This window comes from Myxozyma melibiosi, assembly GCF_037950935.1.
Source record: "Myxozyma melibiosi strain Phaff 52-87 chromosome Unknown BZA70scaffold_1, whole genome shotgun sequence".
NCBI lineage: Eukaryota > Fungi > Ascomycota > Lipomycetes > Lipomycetales > Lipomycetaceae > Myxozyma > Myxozyma melibiosi.
In genome coordinates this window covers 1620065-1639243 of record NW_027042915.1, presented here as the reverse complement: position 1 = coordinate 1639243, position 19179 = coordinate 1620065, and the positions used below count along the sequence as shown (strand labels likewise).

At 45.8% G+C, this 19179-nt stretch overlaps 3 protein-coding genes across 3 annotated transcripts; 1 reads left to right on the top strand and 2 right to left on the bottom strand.

Moving 5' to 3' along the window:
* The first annotated feature begins 13968 nt into the window (after positions 1-13968).
* Positions 13969-15672, top strand: BZA70DRAFT_22263 (uncharacterized protein). Its single transcript, XM_064910192.1, has 2 exons — positions 13969-15021; positions 15090-15672. The coding sequence occupies exons 1-2, from the start codon at positions 14059-14061 to the stop codon at positions 15474-15476; spliced, it is 1350 nt and encodes a 449-aa protein (XP_064770724.1). The 5' UTR covers positions 13969-14058; the 3' UTR covers positions 15477-15672.
* Positions 15673-17212, bottom strand: BZA70DRAFT_22220 (central kinetochore-associated-domain-containing protein). The gene has a single exon (XM_064910191.1). The coding sequence runs from the start codon at positions 17018-17020 to the stop codon at positions 15869-15871; it is 1152 nt and encodes a 383-aa protein (XP_064770723.1). The 5' UTR covers positions 17021-17212; the 3' UTR covers positions 15673-15868.
* A 16-nt stretch (positions 17213-17228) lies between these two features.
* On the bottom strand, positions 17229-19074 carry BZA70DRAFT_271944 (topoisomerase II-associated protein PAT1). The gene is made up of 2 exons (XM_064911566.1): positions 18837-19074; positions 17229-18765 (listed from the first exon to the last, which is right to left on the bottom strand). Exons 1-2 carry the CDS (start codon positions 18914-18916, stop codon positions 17421-17423), a joined length of 1425 nt encoding a protein of 474 aa, XP_064770722.1. The 5' UTR covers positions 18917-19074; the 3' UTR covers positions 17229-17420.
* Between the last annotated feature and the right edge of the window lie 105 nt (positions 19075-19179).

The following is a 19179-nucleotide window of genomic DNA, read 5'->3' as shown; positions in this document are numbered from 1 at the left end:
CCGGTCCCTTCTAGCTGTTTCCAGTTGCTTCTGGTTCCACCTAGTAATTTCCTTAGGGTTTCTGTTCCCTCCAAGGAAACCCTTGATCCTGCTGCATAATGGAACACTATTTTCAACACTCCCACTTTTTCCATTATTCAGTTCATTCCCATCATTGATCTCAGCTTTCCAAATTGCTCTCTTGCAATTCCTTTGGTCAAAAGGTCTGCAACCATATCCTTGGTTCCACATCCAATAATGTTGATAATGCCATCAGTGATTGCTTGTCTGGTGAAGTGATAGCTGACATCAACATGCTTTGTTCTCTCATGGAACTGTGGATTCTTTGCCAATTTGATTGCTCCCTGATTGTCTTCTGCGATTTGAATCGGCCGGTGTGAATTCTGGCTCATGAATTCATAAAGTCTCTTCAGCCAAACAGCTTCCTGAGCTGCTAGCTTCAGTGCCATATATTCTGCCTCTGTGGTTGACAAGGCAACTGATTTCTGGCGCTTGGATTTCCAACTCACTGCTCCACCTCCAAGGACAAAGACATATCCTGAGGTTGATTTCCGCTCATCAATATCCATTGCATAATTTGCATCTGAGTAGCCGGTAAGTAAGTTGCCATGGTGTTTGCTGAAGGTGATTCCCATGGATGCCGTTCCTTTGATATATCGCAAAATTCGCTTGACTGCTGTCCAGTGCTGCTTTCCATAATTGGAGTTGAATCTGGAGACTTCTCCCACTGCATTTGCAATGTCTGGTCTCATCCCAATAGCCAAATAATTCAGGCTTCCAACAGCACTCTGATAGGGAATTTTCTCCATTTCCTTTTCCTCAGTCTTGGTCTTTGGACTCATTTTCTGAGAGAGTGTAACACTCAAATCCACAGGCGTTGTGACAGGGTTGCTGTCTTGCATATTGAAGGTTTTCAAGACTTCCTCAGCATATTTCTTTTGACAAATTGTGAGAGTGCCTTTGGCTCTGTCTCTGGTAATTTCAATCCCCAAGAAATAGCTTGTCTCACCCATATCAGTCATCTGGAACCTTTTGCGCATGTTCTCTTTGAACTTATTGATAGAGTCCAAATCCTTGCCAGTAATTATCAGATCATCAACATATACAGCAAGCAATAGGTTTGATTTTTTGCTTCTGTAAATGCCATAGTCATCGCTTGACTGAGAGAAACCGATCTGTAGCAAGTAATCATGCAGCAGCTCATTCCAGCATCGTGGTGCCTGCTTCAAACCATAAAGACTCCGCTGTAATCTCCATACTTTCTTGCTGTTCTGAAAATATCCTGGAGGAGGCTGCAAATAAATTTCCTCTTCCAATTTTCCATAGAGAAAAGCAGTCTTTATGTCCATCTGATGAATATGGTAGTCATTGATAGCAGCATGAGCCAAAAGGATCCTGATTGATTCAAATCTGACCACTGGTGCAAAGGTCTCATCAAAATCAATTCCATATTCTTGAGTGAATCCTCTGGCAACAATCCGAGCCTTGTATTTTGTGAGCTGGCCATCCTTGACATATTTCTTCTTGAAAACCCATTTGGAAGTAATTGCTTTTCTCCCACTAGGTAGTTCACTCCATCTCCACACTTGATTTTCTTGTAGAGAATTCAGCTCGTCCTCGCAAGCCTTGCTCCAGTGTAACCATTCTGGGCTTGCCTTTGCCTGCTGAATTGTCACTGGCTCTGCCGTATCTTTTGTCCTGACTGCCCATGCTTGAAGACTGAGTGGATCCTCAGACTCACTTCTGTCGCTCCTGTCGAGAATCATTCGATCGCTGTTGATCCTGTTGCCGTCGAGCCTTCGTTTCTTTGAATTTTCTCTGATGAATCGAGCATCATCGCCGTCTGACTCTTCTTTGTCGAGATCCATCTCATCGTCTTCCTCATTGTGTTGAAAATAGTGTTCCATTATGCAGCAGGATCAAGGGTTTCCTTGGAGGGAACAGAAACCCTAAGGAAATTACTAGGTGGAACCAGAAGCAACTGGAAACAGCTAGAAGGGACCGGAAGCAACTGGAATCTACCGGAAGGAACCAGAAGGAACTGGAAAGAACTGGAAGCAGCTAGAAGGAGCTGGAAGGATCTGGAAGGATCTGGAATGATCTGGAAAGATCAGATGACTGATCAGATGACTGGTCAGATGACTGATCAGATGATACTTGAAGAACTTTGTATAAATTTTGTATGAACTTATTTTGTCTATATATTGACCAGCTCCCTCCCTTGTTTTGTACATATCATTCAATCAACAACATATCATATTATCTATCAAAGCACACTTAAGGAATATCATCATCAATGGATAACTCTGACAACTTCAATATGTCTGGAACTTCCACTGGCAAAGACAATTTGCAACACATTGTTGTCCTCATAATCGTAGTCATTGAAATCGAATATTTTGAGAGTGCCCTGGGAGTTTCTTTCATCCCTTGCAATTCGCTGTCTGATTCGTTCCTCAATGGCGTCCACATCACGGATTTGCCGTCTTCTCGGCCCTTGGTCCTCATTGCGAGTAACGACTCGCATCTCTCCTTGATTTTCCTCCAAGTCGTGATCAATTTCCATGTCTTCAGACTCCTGAGCCTCGACCGACTCATCCTGAACATCCTCAGCTGGTTCATCATTTTCTCTTCTCCCACTTGATCTATTATCTTCTGATGATAGAGCACTGGATGGATGATGAACTCGAGGCCAAAAACCAATACTGGCTCCAAGTTGTTCAACTGTAACTTCTGAAGATCTTTCCAACCCGCTATCCAAGCGTGCAGGCTTGTACCAATCAAGCCCCAATGTTGTCTCATCGAAGACAACATCTCTGGCAAAAGTTACCCCTCGTGATGGGATATAAATCCTGTATGCCTTTTTGTTTGCAGCATAGCCAACCATCACTCCTCGGATTCCTTTTGGGGAAAACTTGCCACCAGCCTGAGTTTTCGATTTGTGAATCCATGCCGTACTTCCAAAGACCCGGAAGTAGGAAACATCAGGCTTCCTGCCAAACCAGAGCTCATAGGGTGTTGTGTTGGGCGCTATAGCTCTGCTAGTGATCCGATTTGCGACATGAACCGCGCATTTGATCGCTTCTGGCCAAAACTTTTCCGGCATTTTTGCCTCGATCAACATGCTCAATGCTTTCTCAATTAAAGTCCGATTCATTCGCTCAGCGATGCCGTTCTGTTGAGGAGTCTCTGCAACAGTAGTCTGGTGCTCAATTCCTTGTTCATCCAGGAATTTCTCCAGATCTTTCGAGGTGTATTCGCCGCCATTGTCTGACCTAAGAGTCACCATTGTCTGTCCTAGTTTGTTGCTAGACTGACGAATATACGTCCTGATAGCCTCTGCCGCGTCCGACTTATTTTCCAAGAAGTAGACATTCACATAATGTGAGTAGTCATCGATCATTGTCTTGAAATACTTCTCACCAGTCAAGGAATTGTAGACTGGTCCACAAACATCGGTATGAACGAGTTCCAGTGGACGCGTCGTCTTGGTAGTGCTTTCCTTGTATGGTAGTCGATGAGATTTCGCAGCAGCGCAAGTATTGCACTTGCAACTTGAGATGTGAGTGTCAAGACCTTTGACAGTGCTGTGTCTTTGCATCTGCTCCAGGATCTGATCAGAGACATGTCCGAGTCTCTGATGCCATATAGAACTGACTGCATTGATTTTGTTGATATCAATTTCAGCAAACTGTCCATCAAACCGGCACAGCTCTTCGAACTTTGAGCGTGTTCCGATCTTGATCTTCTGTCCTTCCGAGGTGCTCACAAAACACTTCAGCCCTGCATCAATTGTCCAAATATCTGAATCCTTGCTCAGCATGCTGGTAGATACAAGACCCATCTTCGCTTCAGGCACATGCAGTACATTCTTGAGAGGCACAGTGTATTCCTTTCCTCTGTCCTGGACTTTGGCAAAGGCATTTCCTTGTCCCACTGCTCTCATATACTGCCCATTAGCAACCTCTAATATTGCTTCCAGAGGTTGATAATCCTGGAGAACGGCTCTGTTGGATGTAATGTGCCTGGTGGCTCCCATGTCGATGAACCACCCACTATCCTCAAGCCTTCCAGACTGATTTCCTGCCACCAACCCTGCCCTTTCCACCCACTGTTCAGCACCGAGGTTGCTGTTAACCACAGCTGCATGGATCTTGAACTTGTTGTCCTTGTTCTGATCCTTTTCTTTAGGGCAGTCTCTCTTGAAGTGGCCTTCCTTTCCACACTTATAACACTTCAGTTTCTTCTTCCCTGAGTCTTTCACTGCAAGCAAGCTACCTCTGCCTTGGTTTCCTTGAGGCTTCCTGGTCAGGGAGGTCCTGACTCCACTGAAGACATCCTGGACTGTGAGCGTATCCTTCTGCTGCTCAAGGACTGAGATAGTGCCCTCAAGTGCATCTGGGAAAGATCTGAGGAGAATGGAGGCATAGACATCTTGAAGTTTGACATCTAGCTGGTCCATCTGCTCAAGAACCCCCATAAACTCACGCTCATAGGACTCAAAGGCTTCAAGTGTTGCTTCCTCCAACTTGAGGAACAACAACTTGGCCACCAAAGAGGCTTTGACTCCTGCTGCATCACTCATGTATACACCCTGAAGATTTTTCCAAGCCTTCCTAGCATTACCGCATTTCAAGTGCCGATAATCCTTGACTTGTACCGCGCCCATCATCAATATAAGAGCCTGTCTGTTGATTGACTCAAAGTGGGGATCCTCCTCTTGTGACTTTATGTCAAGGTCACTCAAAGGTGTGCCCACAACTCCCCACAGGCCCTTCTGCTCCATCACCATCCTTAAGGCAAAAGCCCATTCAGAGTAGTTGAGAGCATTAAGGATTGGTAACTTCAAAGAGTCATTGCCAGGGCTCATAACCTGTTGCAAATTGTCTTTGCCAGTGGAAGTTCCAGACATATTGAAGTTGTCAGAGTTATCCATTGATGATGATATTCCTTAAGTGTGCTTTGATAGATAATATGATATGTTGTTGATTGAATGATATGTACAAAACAAGGGAGGGAGCTGGTCAATATATAGACAAAATAAGTTCATACAAAATTTATACAAAGTTCTTCAAGTATCATCTGATCAGTCATCTGACCAGTCATCTGATCAGTCATCTGATCTTTCCAGATCATTCCAGCTCCTTCCAGATCCTTCCAGCTCCTTCTAGCTGCTTCCAGTTCTTTCCAGTTCCTTCTGGTTCCTTCCGGTAGATTCCAGTTGCTTCTGGTCCCTTCTAGCTGTTTCCAGTTGCTTCTGGTTCCACCTAGTAATTTCCTTAGGGTTTCTGTTCCCTCCAAGGAAACCCTTGATCCTGCTGCATAATGGAACACTATTTTTCAACATAGAGAGCCGAGGTTTGCCTTCATAAGCACTGAAAACCTCGTGTTGAAACAGGGCATTCCATTCATAAAAACCGCGGTCATCGACTAGCTTATAAAGGAAGCGCAATGAACAGTCATGGTTGACATTGTCTGGCGACGAGGCTGCTTGAGTGGCTAAGCCAAGAGCGTGATTGCTGCCCTCAACTTTGGTAGCAGAGCGAAGCCAATAGATGGAGACTTTTGTGTTGGTTTCGGACAGTCTGTTGATGGCTTGATAGATAACAGTAGCTTGCCGTTGATTTGAAGCGCGCCGAGGCTTCTCCAGGCGTTTCAGGACATTAAGGGCATCTGTGAAGAAACTGATAGTTTGGTTTGATAGTCTTCGTTTTGATGTCCAAGCTGTGGCCTTCGCTAAGGCAGTTATCGCCCCAGAATACAGATCCGAATGAAAGCCCAAAAAGCCATGCTCTTCATGCGCTAAACGTCCTCCATATTCGACAGTGAAAGCCCAGCCTACACCCTTGTTCTCAGTGTTGTAAAATGATCGAGAGTAGATGTCCCAGCCTTTGCCAATGATTTCCAAAATCTCCTTTTCCGGTAGTGTAGCAGCTGAAAGTCGTACTGCTGCATGTAAGCGAGCAGTTCCTTATGATGCCCCTCTTTGGTCAATCTGGAGTTCCATAACCAGGAATGAGCATTAAAGTCACCAGCCATGATTGTCCTGGGAGGTGGGACAAAATTGACCAGAGAACGCTCGACAGTATAAGAGGTATTGGGGGAGGAACTATCTTGCTCGTTGTAGATGTTCAAGAGGAGAAACTCTGGGATCTTTTCAGTCGAAACATAGAGGCCTTGAATGTAGTTTGGATCTGGTATTCCTTCATTAGCTGCCCGTATATTGAGATGGCGGTTCTCGCGATGCTTGAAGGCGACCACACGCCGTTGTCTTGTGATGTTGATTGAGTGGCATAGGTCATAGGATGGATGAGTGATTGTTGCTTGGTTTTGGATGTTGATGTAGGGTTCTTGAAATATGATGATGTCGGCCTTGTTGCAGAAGTTTTGAAAGGCTGTTGTCATGCAGGTGGAAGAATGAGCTGCGTTGTGTTGAATGATTCGAATTTGATATGGCGTTGGGTTGTAACTATTCATGGTGCATTCCGCTGTTGGGTTGTTGGGCGTCGGTGGAAGGGGAGGGCGTCGAATAATCGTCGGTCGAGGGAGAGGTTGCTGGAGGAGTCGAAGTCGAGGATTCCGAGTCCATTTCCATCTCGTCAGACTGCTGTCTGGCAAAGCGGCGTGACCAGCTGTCCCTTGCTTTGATGTACTCTGGACATTTGCCGTCGAAGGCGGCATGTTGGCCTCCACAGTTGGCACATTTGAAGAAGGTGTGCTCGCATTTTCGCAGCCCACAATCGCCACAGCGGTGCTGCTGAGTCGTATGCCCTCCGGCACAGACTCCGCATCTGATTGGGTGGGCGCAGCGGGTCTGCTGATGGCCAAGAGACTGACATCTCGAGCATCGATCGATCGGCCTGAAAGGAGTGTACCTAGACGTCCTGAGCCAGCGGCCCATCAGCTGAACCTTTGTCACCAGAACCTTTTCCAACTCACGCTTGGTAGCAAAAGCCACAACTACCGATCCAAATGCCTTATGTTCTCGGGTCTCATCCGCTCCCAAGTAGTAGGGTCTAGTCTTCAAAGTGATTCCCTTGTTGAAGCCCTCAATTTCCTCCTGTAGAAACTTGAGTCCATCGTCATTGTCGGGGTAATCCAACAAGCTAACGCCATGAATAACCGCCTTTGGCCAGCTCTCCTGGATCTCCACGCTCTCAACTTTGAGTCCCTCCGCTTCGGCTTCCTGCTTGAAGATCTCCCTGTAGGCAAGGAACATATCAGTTTCCGTAGTCAAGTTCGGATGGAGAAGAAGATTCTGTCGCTGGCTGAGAGTCACGTTGGCCAGGCGGATCTCATCAGGCGCTTTCGCATCCTTCAATGCACTATTGACTCTTGTGCGGAAGGAGCGAGCGTCGATGCTGCCGGCAGGTGCAGCCAGGGTCAAAATCAAAGGATGATGATGATGATGAATCTTTTTATTATAGTCTATTTGCAACAACTAGGTTATGACAGACTGTCTCCAACTTCTTCCACCAATTTTTTATCTCCATTTTTCTAATCCAACTTCAATTTTTCCATCTCCCTGATAGGATATCCAAGTATGCCTGCCTGAAGTGGAGGACAAGCTATCCAGTAGGTGCTTCACTTCAACCATTGCCAGAAAGGGAAGGCGTGTAGTAAAGTCCATAGTATTATCCATAAAATCCGGGGGATCTCATTTCTTTCACCGCTTTGTTGTAAACTTGGTGCTACTGCAGTGGGGGGTTCAATATAAATTTTGCAACCAAGACCATTTTATGCTGAAAATTATCAAGGTGAAAATTGGGGGGGTGTTCAATATTAGGCCAAAATCCTGGAAAAGCTCACAAGCGGGGCTCGAACCGTGGATGTTAAGGGAGCAATGCAGCAGCCATACCGCTGGGCCATATGACTGCTCCCATTCAAAATCAAAGGAGAAGGAGTGACTCTCTTTGACGTCTGTGCAGCTGGCGCTGCTGCATTAGACTTGGCCCTGTTTCGACGCGCCTTGGACGAGCTGACAGTGTTCCATTCTTCTCCACCAGAAGGGCGAGCGTTCGCAGCTCCAGCTGCTGCAGTAGATGTATAAGTCGTTCCCGTCTTAGCAACGTTAGCAGCAGCTTTGGAGGCATATGAAACTGGCTTGTGAGCAATGGATTGAGAGGCAGCATTGCTGGCTCGCGCGCTTGACTGGGTCCCTGATTTAGCTCCTGCTTTGGGGGCGGAAATCCTTGCATTGGCGTCAGTATTGGGGCCCGCTGAAGAGGCCTGTCTCTCCTCTTCCTGGCTATCCATGGCGTGCTTCTCGTTAGAGTCGTTAAGGGCTTTCAAAAGGTTAATCACTCCGGTGATGTCGAGTCCATATACTTTCACAAGCTGGGCAATGATCGAAATAACATTAGACAATTGGTTAGGTGGCAGCTGCAGTTGCATCCCATCAGGAATTGCTTCAAAGAGCGTCTCCAACTTCTCAAATCGAGCATCTTTTTCAGAGGTGCTCTTGGGGGGTGAAAATTTTTCAATCCTTAAGCTGAGTATTCTCAGCCTGAAGTCTTTCAATGGTACGCTCCATATTGGCAAGGCGGTCCTCAATGGAAGGAGATTCAGTAAACAAAGGCTCTGCGTCTTGGCCAGCCTGCTCAGAGGCGCGGTCAGGTGTCGGTTGGGGTGTTGATGTCGGATCATCTGGAGAAGCGGAAAAATTTTCACCTTCTTCAGACATCGCATCTTCGTCAGATTCGATGGCAATTAGGTCGTTCGAGATGGTTTCGTAGTCCTTGGCGTTCGTAGATTCAGTAGATCCCGCTTCCGCGCTTTCAAGGATTCGATGGGGCGGCGTAGAAGCCAGTCCATCCGGTGGCAAATCCGATGATTGGCGGTGCGCGTTGTATTCGTTTTCAGCGAATAGAGCCTCTTCCGGGTCCCCATTTTCGAGGAGAGGGGGCAATCCAGTCTCCTGCATCGCTTGAGGACCAGGACGAGGCGGCGTAGGCGATTGTTCCGATGGTTTCTGGCGTTTGAGGCCAATAATTGGAGTCGGAGTTGAGGGCAAAAAACTCAACATTTCTCTGGTTGGAGCCACCACCAGGTCAGTACACTCTGACTGGGGCTGCTCCGAGTAGGCTTCAGGCCCGTCCCAGGACGAGCTTTCCTCTGCCATATTACTTGTTTGATTGTTGTTGCGAGTTGTTTTGATGATGATTGGATGACATAATGCATGCACATGTACAGAAGATGCAGAAATGTCCACTCTATAATATTTCGACTAGTTTTAATTGATTTAATTTGTTGTGGTTGCGTTATTATCATTTTTATTCTAGGTATGGTTGAAATTGCGCGAAACCCTAGGGATGCGCGAATCTTTTGGGAGTTACATTACCATCAGAACCACCATATTCTCAACAGAACATGCATCATGGACCCTACTCAGTGTGGTTCGAGTTTGGCTATAGTGGTTTGATGATGGTGAATCTTTTAATTATAATGTTCACATAAAAATTCATTTTGTTACATGAGATTCATACATCACTAAGGTTCCGCGTAGTTTCACCATTACTACCTGTTTTGAAAGGAAATAATAACACAGCACTATACCTATTATAAAATAATAAGAACGCAACAACAACAGTTTAACTCGTCAATTAAATCTATGAGACATAAGTTAAAGAGGGGACATCCCTGCATCTTCAGAGGGAGCCATGATACGGTCCAGCACACTGGCTGCTACATTGCTCCCTTTAGATCCACGTTTCGAGCCCCGCTTGTGAGCTTTTCCTGGGATTTTGCCTAATATTGAACACCCCTGGATTTCACCTTGATAATTTTGAGCAAAAGTGATCTTGGTCGCAAAATATTTATAATGAACCCCCCACTGCAGTAGCACCAAGTATACAACAAGGGAGCAGTGATATGGCCCAGCGGTATGGCCGCTGCATTGCTCCCTTAAGATCCACGGTTCGAGCCCCGCTTGTGAGCGTTTCCTGGATTTTGGCCTAATATTGAACACCCCCCCAATTTTCACCTTGGTAATTTTCAGCATAAAATGGTCTTGGTTGCAAAATTTATATTGAACCCCCCACTGCAGTAGCACCAAGTTTACAACAAAGCGGTGAAAGAAATGAGATCCCCCGGATTTTATGGATAATACTATGGACTTTACTACACGCCTTCCCTTTCTGGCAATGGTTGAACTGAAGCATCTACTGGATAGCTTGTCGTCCACTTCAGGCAGGCATACTTGGATATCCTATCAGGGAGATAGGAAATTGAAGTTGGATTAGAAAAATGGAGATAAAAAATTGGTGGAAGAAGTTGGAGACAGTCTGTCATAACCTAGTTGTTGCAAATAGACTGTGCTTGAAAGATTTGCCATCATCATCATCATCATCATCATCATATTTATGATCCTAACACATAAGGTACTTGCGCAATTGTTTATATGCCTCTGGTGCGCTTCTATTGCTCTACTTTTTTTGCTCAAATCTTTTTTCCTTCTTTTGGGTAGCTCAATAGATGAGAGATTTTGACTATATTCTGAAGTGGATCTCATGGTCGGTTACTGTGGAATGTTGTAGAAAAGAGGAAGAGTAGGATTTCATTTGGAAGTGCACAAATCCTAGTGGTGCATGAGTCTGATATGATTGATGTTCGTGACTTTTGTGAAATTTCTTCATATTTTTGGCTTGAGGATTTACTTCATGTTTCACAACATATTATTATTTGCTCAATCTTAGAATCGAATTCTGTCATAACCTAGTTGCCGCAACGGACTTAGAACAGAGATATATCACCATCATTCAATCCTGGGATCAATTTTGTTCCAAGTTATTTTAAATTAGTGAAGAAGGGGGTGAGAGTCTATCATAGCCTAGTTTGCTGCACATGGATGATAAAGTAGATGATTAAGGGTCATCAGCTCCAAGTATACAATACAGCAAAGCAGTAAGGAATGAAATCCCTTGAGCTTTATGTATTATTTGCAGGTTGAAATGGAGCAAACCATCACGCACTCCCAGGCTGAGACTCGCCTTCAGAGACAGGGTGAGCTGATGATGACGATGATGATGATGATGATGATAAATCTTCGTTTAAAGTCCGTTGCAACAACTGGGCTATGACAGACTATCTCCCCCTTCTCCATCAAATAATAATATTATAGACAAAAGAATAAACAAAGTAAATCGTAAGGCCGTGTCTCAATAACAAAATTCAACATAAAATGAATCCCCAAGTCAAAAATAACACCAAGAAATTTCGCAAAATTCACTAAACATATTTCAAATAAAAGATAAAAATCCAAAACAAATCCAATAATAACCATCCGAGATATCAAGTTCCTTGAGCGACCTCACTGCTACTCATTCATCTCGAAATTTGCAAGGCCCGCTCTCAAATCCACCAAGAAATTGTTCCGAAATTGTTCCCTCTGGCTCTGTGTGAGAGAGACTTGCTGATGATACCAGTGACCAGTGCCGATGTGGGTCTTCTGATGATGATGATGATAAATCTCTGTTTTAAGTCCGTTGCTAAATCTCTGTGGGTCTTCTGAGCATATTTGACATGTGCAGAAAAACCTTTGTTTGTCCATAGAATGCGGTTGAGCGTGCATTCAGCCATAGAGATGCCTTCAAACGAGCTATTTCGTTCATCTCTGTGTCTGTGACAAAAAAAAGCACATGCTGAACTAACTGCAGTGGGATTCCACACCAACGCTCTGGAGAGGGACGAGGCTTTCTGCCATGTCTTGCAAAGGACCTCTGAAACAGCCATTTCCAGTCCGGAAGCTCACAATACAGCTGGCGACGCTGCGAGGGATATCCACAAGGGGCTTGTCAATAGAGAATCGAAGTTTGCCTTCGTATGTATAATAATCTGAAGGAGGCTTGGCCTGAAACTTGTCATTCCATTCCTCAAGAGCGAGGTCATCGACTGGCTTATAAAGAAAGCGCAGGGAACAGACATGATTGACGCGATCTGGCAACAAGGCTGCTTCAGTTACTGAGGCCAGGGCGCGATTGCTGCCTTCAACTTTGGTAGCAGAGCGAAGCCAATAGATAGAGACTTTGGTTTTGGTATCAGACAATTGATCGATGGCTTGATGATCGCAGTAGCTTGGCGTTGATTTTTGAGGCGCGCCGAGGCTTCTCCAGGCGTTTCAAGCCAGCAGGGGCATCAGTAGAGAAGTGAATCGCCTCGTTTGACAGTCTCTGTTTTGATGTCTAAGTTGTGGCCTTCGCTAAGGCGGTTATCGCCGCAGAGTAAAGATCAGATTAAAAGCTCATAAATCCAGACTCATCATGCTTGAAGTGCCCTCCATACTCGACAGTGACGGCCCAGCCAACAGCGTTGTTCTCAGTGTTGCGAGATGAGCGTGTGTAAATATTGTAGCCCCTGTCGATGATTTCCGTGATCTCCTTTTCTGGTGGTGTTTCAAGCCTGCTAGAGATGTCCGGAACGCGTCAGGGTGGATATTCCCTGACACAGAAGATCTCAGTCGTCGTCTGGCGCTGAAGGAAAATCCGATTAGTCCATAACCGGGTGATACCAACGGCCAGTATCAGTGTGAGTCTTCTGAGAATACTCGACGAGATCAGGACACTTTTGTCGATCCATAAGATGCGATAGAGCGAGTGTTTTGAAGTACTGATACACCAGATGCAGGGATACTTGAAAAAGCAATATTTGGTTTGTCTCTATGACCCCAAATGATCGAGAAGTAAATGCTGAATCTCCTGCTGAAAAGACACAGATACTCTGGAGAGAGGCGGGGATTATTGTAGTGTAGTGATAGATAGATGTTGATAAGGCCATGTATAGTGCGAAGCTCCCGATACTTCTAACGAAGCGGGGCAAAATAATGATCAAGGGCATGTCAATAGAGAAGCGCGGCCTGACTCTACAGATTCTGTGGAAATTGCCTTACACCTGGTCTTCCACTTATCATAAACGCGCTCGATGTATTTGTGGAAAGAACTAAAAGAGCAGTCATGACCGTCTCTGTCTGGCGACAGGGCTGCTTGAGCTGTCAAGCCCAAAGCGCGATTGCTACCTTCAACATTGGCAGTAGAGCTCAAGCAGTAAAGAGGCCTCGGTAATGGAACCAGACGGTCGATATTGATGACTTGATTGGTCTTTTTATCTTCATTTGACTGAAGAAGCGTCGGGTCTTTTCCGGGTGTTTTTAAACAGCAGCTTAGTCTGTGAGAAATGGATGGCCCGATTTTACAGTCCTTGTTTTGACATCCAGGTCGCGAACTTCGCTAAGGCTGACACTGCTGTCAATAGAGAGGTGCAAAGAGTCTTCATAGGCGCTGAAACAATTTGGTCGAATTAAAGCCTTGCATTTATACACGCTTTTCGTCATCATTATTAAAGAAGCGCAAAGAGCTGCTTTAAATGACAATCTTTGACGGCGTAGCTGCTTGATTTTCTAAACTAGGATGCGGAAGAGAAAGTGGAGGTACGAGTATCAAATTCGGGCGATTGGTTGATGGCATGAGATAGCCTCTCTGCTCGACATTGACTAGAGGCATGCAGAAGTCTGCGTAGGCACTTCTGGACAGATCATCCATGAAGAAATGGATAGGTTAGCCTGACAGTGATATCCAAGATGTGATCTTCGGCGAGGCAGTTATCGCTGCAGTTTGAAAATCAGATTCATCGCCCAGACATACACGCTCTTCATGGCTCACGCGCCTTGGTGGTCATTCTTTCACAGTTTCCAGAGTATGAGTTATAATAAATCCTGAGTCATGCTTGGAAGCATTTTTTTCAGTGCGTTTAGAAGTGTTCTCGTTTGCATTACATGGAGAGTTTGCGACACTATATATACTAAAATCAACAGTATCAAGTTTAGGCTACTGCAGACGGTCGTAATGTTGCATATGTATAGATATTATACATGCCCGGCGATTGCTATAAGCGCATTTGAAGATGTGATCGATATGCTTCTGTGTTCAGGCTGCTGTAGTGTTAAGGTTTAGCGGCTCTGCCAAATTTAATGACTGCCTAACTTTCAAAGAACGAGTCAAACGGCTCACCATCAATACAACTTATTCGGCGTTCCTTGATTTATTCCCAGGCTTGCTATTGTCAAATATGTCAGAATCCGAAGCTGCAGATGCGTATGCTAGCAACCATAACACGAAATCACCAGATGCTGCCTTACCGCCACCCTCTTCATCCATAGAGCCAAGGTCCCAATCTCCAGAAGCCACCACCGAAAATCCATTTGGCAGCGACGATAGCTTCATTGCCTTTGATTTCAGTGATGCAGAAGTCGGAGAGGGAGAAGAAGAAGAAGAAAGCGGAAGTGCGGAGGGTCCAGATTCAAGACCTAATGCTGATGCTGATCAGCAGCGACAGACCCGAAAACAGAAAACTGGTGTTTTGTCTAAGATTGCCAGCTCATTGAAGATCAACAGTCGAGGAAAGAAACGCAAGCGAGGTGAGATGGATGATGGAGAAATGGTGGCGCTTTGGACCATCGACCGAGACTATTCTAAAGAAGCGGTGGTCTCAGTGTGGCTTCATAAAGAGATTCTTGATTTTGTGGATTTTATTTCACCTGATGCAGCCGAGGTTCAAGCGAGGGCAGCTGCGGTCGCTCGAATACAGTCATGTGTGAAGGGTCTGTGGCTTGATGCCACTGTGTGCGTGTTTGGCTCGTATGCTACGAACCTATATCTTCCGGACTCGGATATTGACCTGGTCATCATATCGGACAAAGGCACGTACACCAGCAAATCCAATCTGTATCAGTTAGCCAATGCGCTGAAAGCGGCACGAATAGCTATCAACGTTGAGGTTATCGCAAAAGCCAGAGTTCCCATAATAAAGTTCACCGATCGAGAGAGTGGAATCAACATTGATGTTTCATTCGAAAAATACGGAGGAGTGGTGGCAGCTGATACGATTTTACACTGGGTCGCTGAGCGCCCTGGACTCCGTGAGCTGGTGATGGTGGTCAAATACTTTCTTGCCATTCGGGAGCTGAACAGTGTGCCTAAAGGTGGTCTCGGAGGTTTCGCAGTAGTTTGCTTGGTTTTATCGTTTTATCAGGTATGTTTCGATCATCGTCTTGCTTGTCTCGATAAGAAACCTATAAGATCTGACAGATTTATTTCTAGATGCATCCAAAAATATCTTCGGGAGATATACTACCCGAAAGCAATCTTGGTGTCCTTTTAATCCAGTTTTTCGAGCTGTATGGAAAGCATTTTAACTACGACAGAGTTGGAATATCGGTCACAGAACCTGGCAGCTATTTCGACAAGAACAGGAATTATCGTTTACAGAGTCGAGGAAAGTACTCGTTGGCGATCGAAGACCCGAACGAAAACACAAACAATATAAGTAGAGGCACCTACAATTTACGAAATATTAGGCGTGCATTCGGCGGTGCCTACGACCTCCTCACGACGCAGTGCTATGAGATGGATGCGATCAGTCGACGTCAATGGAAGAACAAATCTCTTCTCGCGCCATTACTGGTAAATGACAATCTACAGCGTTGAGCCGTAAAGAAGCTTTTCGCGACTGATTTCTGCTTTGACGAGGTGCTGATATCGCTGTGATTACTACCAACATGGCTGCCACCAAAAAGTCGACCAAGTGTCAGACTACCGGGCGTGCAGATAGTGGCTTCGCCACAAGAAACTGCGGTACGTGTCCAGGCACCCGATTGTTTCTTTCTATGCACAGACATTTTATGCTTGCGCGGCACTATACCACTCTCGAATATAAATTCTCATTTGGCCCTACAATTTTCAATAATCACTGGTGCTAGAGGAATGCAAGTGCAACCAGTCTGATTTCTTATGTATACGTATCAACTTGGAGCAATTGTTAAATTAGATTAAAGCCTTGAACATTTCCGCTCCAGCTCTTTCGTTCCTTTCTCTGTTACTTAAGATTGGTAGTTCTTCTCAGCCTCTAAATACTGATCCCAATACATCACGAGGTCATTTTTCTCTTCTCTTTCCTTTGCCAATTGTACTCTTAGTTCTTCCAGTTCTCCTTCGAGGGAGTCGAGCCTCGAAGCATACTTTTGCTCCAGTTGCTTCTTCAACGCGGTAATCTTCTGTTCATGTTTTCTGCTATACTGTATATGCAGTTCCCTTGCTACGCTCTCGAGTCTCTCGTTCTCTGCTTTGAGTCTTTGCTCCAGAGTATCGATCGTACCATGTGCAGAATCCAGATCGCGTTTGTAATCCGAGACCACTCTGTTGGCTTCACTAAGTCGACTCTTCAGATTATTGATTTCGCTCAGATACTTATCCTCCATTGCCTTCATCTCTCTTGATGAAATCACAGGCAACGAAAGGGGCGATAGTGCAGAAGTATCATCCAGATCTAGTAAACAGGTGTTACTATTCTCTTCCTTCGTTGGTTCAGAGTTGGGCGGTACGCTTGATCTCTGACGCGGCCCTGGAAGAGGGGTTTGCAAGTCCAATAAGTAAGATGTCTGTGGCGTTTGTAGAAGACCAGGCTGTACATGTTTGACTGTAGTGGGTGTCATAGTCTTATCGGCCTGATCTTCGTCGAAGTTCTCAACTTTAGCGGCCGGAGAGGACACCGGTTGTCTGATATGAACTTTAGGATGCTCTTCGAACGGCGATGACAGAAGGCTATTTCTATCGTCATTGATAGTATTCGCAACTGGCGGTGGAGTGGCCCTCTGCACTTCTGTAGCGCGATTGATGAAGCTGTCAACCAAACGCGTAGATTTTAGAGAAGTCAAGCTAGAGCGGCAGACAGATGGTGAAATGGCCGCAAAGCGGGAGGACTCTGTAATATTTGATCGATCTCTGAAAACGCTTTCACCCGCGGGCAGGGGCGCAATTCTCTTATGCTGGCGGAACGATTTCGTCGGGCTACTGAACACTTCAGAGGCCTTCCGCACCGTAACTCTCTCGGATGCAGGTCTGTCGGCTGGCCTTCTCTGCTTGGGACGAGATATATCATTGTCCAGGATAAGCTTCCCGTCCTGGAGCGTCGATAGTGGGGTAGCTTTCTGACTTTTGGTAGGAGAGACGTCTTGCAAGAGGCCTCCGCTCATTGTTGATATTATGATAATGGTAACGGACGGCTTTGTGGTGTTTGCTGAAATACGGAGAGAGGTTAATCGAACGTGTCATGCGGCTACATTGCTAATGTATACGAGTGTTTTGTTTTGATCCATCTCAATCACGTGACTAGCGACAAGTTGCGTTTACTAGACAGTTGCCAGAGCAACTAGCATCCAAACTCAAATTGAAATGGTAGAGTATGCAACTAACTGGTTACCGCACAACAAATACTACTATTTAAACCTCAGACATCTTGAGAAACCGATACCAATTGCTTTAGATTACAGCTTTGACACCAAACTGAGAACAGTATTATCTCAATAGTAAATAACATTACCCCAAAGTACATCGAAAAAAAAATTGTTCGTACATGAGACTACAACATAAAATTTATATCTCTGCTGGCCGTCTTGATACATCCAGAATCTTGCGGGGTGCCTTACCGCTCGAAAAAGCAATCTTTCCCAGCGCACCTTCTATCACATATTGCTCGTGTTTTGGGTGCGCCTTAGCGGCGGCAATAGCTCGTTGCTGTAAACGGGCCATGCTCTCCGTCTGCCTTCGCAGTCCGTATCGCGTCCGACGACCGTGCTCATTCAAATATTTTTCAGCTATCTCGGCAGTGCTCCCACCAGAGCGCTCGCCCTCAGGAACGTGCAAAGCTGTATAGACTTGATAATAAAAATCTTCTGTGAATGGATCGTCGTTCACCAATTGCTGCAACTGAAGTCGAGTGACGTGATTCTTATCAGAGGACGTCATCAGACCATTGTACCGGGCTAGATATGCCTCTTTCGTTTGCTTCGCTATTTCAGCTTCTGATAAATTTTGAGTCGAAATTGCCTCTGCATGGGGAGCGTTTTGGCTACTGTTGTACGCCGAGCGCGAGCCAATATTTGCAGCTGGATGATCGCTAAATCCTCCGCTTTGCTTCGGCACCGTAGGTGACTGATGCTGACCATACTGCTGCTGTTGCTGGTGCTGTGGCTGCTGTTGAAGTGGGTGTTGTTGCTGGAGCGGTAGATGCTGTTGAGGCGGAAGTTGCTGCTGTCTGAAATCCTGTCGAAGATGGCTAGATGGGGGCTGCATTCGCTGCTGATTATCTGACGGCGGAATAGCATTAGGTGAGGGCTGTAATCCATAAGGTAATTGTTGGTATTGGGCCGGCGGCATATTCATTGGTTGCGGGTAGTTAGGCATTGGCATTCTTCCGCCGCCTAGCTGCATATTCATCATTTGTTGAGGGAACTGCGGAGGAGGCATTTGGGATTGCATGTGAAGAGAGGGCATTCCAGGCAACGGAGGCTGTGAAATGCTGCCAGATTTAGCAGCAGCCATCAACTGGGCCTCTACCTCTTCTAAACTCAGGAACTTTTTGGGTTCGGGAGCAGTTGCGGTTCGTGGCTGCAAAGTCGACTGCTGGGAAAGCGGAACTCCTGATTCCCAAAGCGCAGCCATCGGCTTTAATTCAGGTATCTCGAATTTGGGAGGCTCGGATCCGGACCGCTCGGCCGGAGAAGAGCGTGCGGAAGATTCGTTCATCTGGTCTTGCACCGGCCGCTGGCGGAATAGAATCTTATCGCTCTCGAATCTGTCACGAATTGGGTCGGCGGGTTGCGCAGAGAAATCAAAGTCGCGGCCAACCGGTTCGGCCGAATCACCAAAAGTTTCATCATTCAAATGATCGTACTCTTGATCGAGATCGCCTGCGAGGCCGTCGTATCTGTCGTTACCACTAATTTCATTGTATTAGCAAAGAAATGGCACACAAGGCAATAAATTACGGCCGAGGCACAGTCCACATACGAAACATCGTCATCGAAGAAGGATGACTCGGTCGTTCGAGCCTTGGGATCCGCGGACGGATCAAATCCAAAAAAAGACATAAGATAGGGAAAGGGAGGAGTATATGAAGGAAGCTGCGATCTTGAGAAGGCGTGGAATGGGAGGGCAGTGTGGAGAGTGAGATTTGCCGGGCAGAGCTGGCTGGAGAGTTTAGAAGGCTCCCAGAGAGAACGAGCGAAGTACACGACACCCTCAGATTCTTGCTAGCACATACAAAGCTCGACTTCACAACCCTACCTACACGTGACCCGTAATCTACACACCAAAATAGAGACTCTCTGTGGACAACAAAGGGTACTGTGTA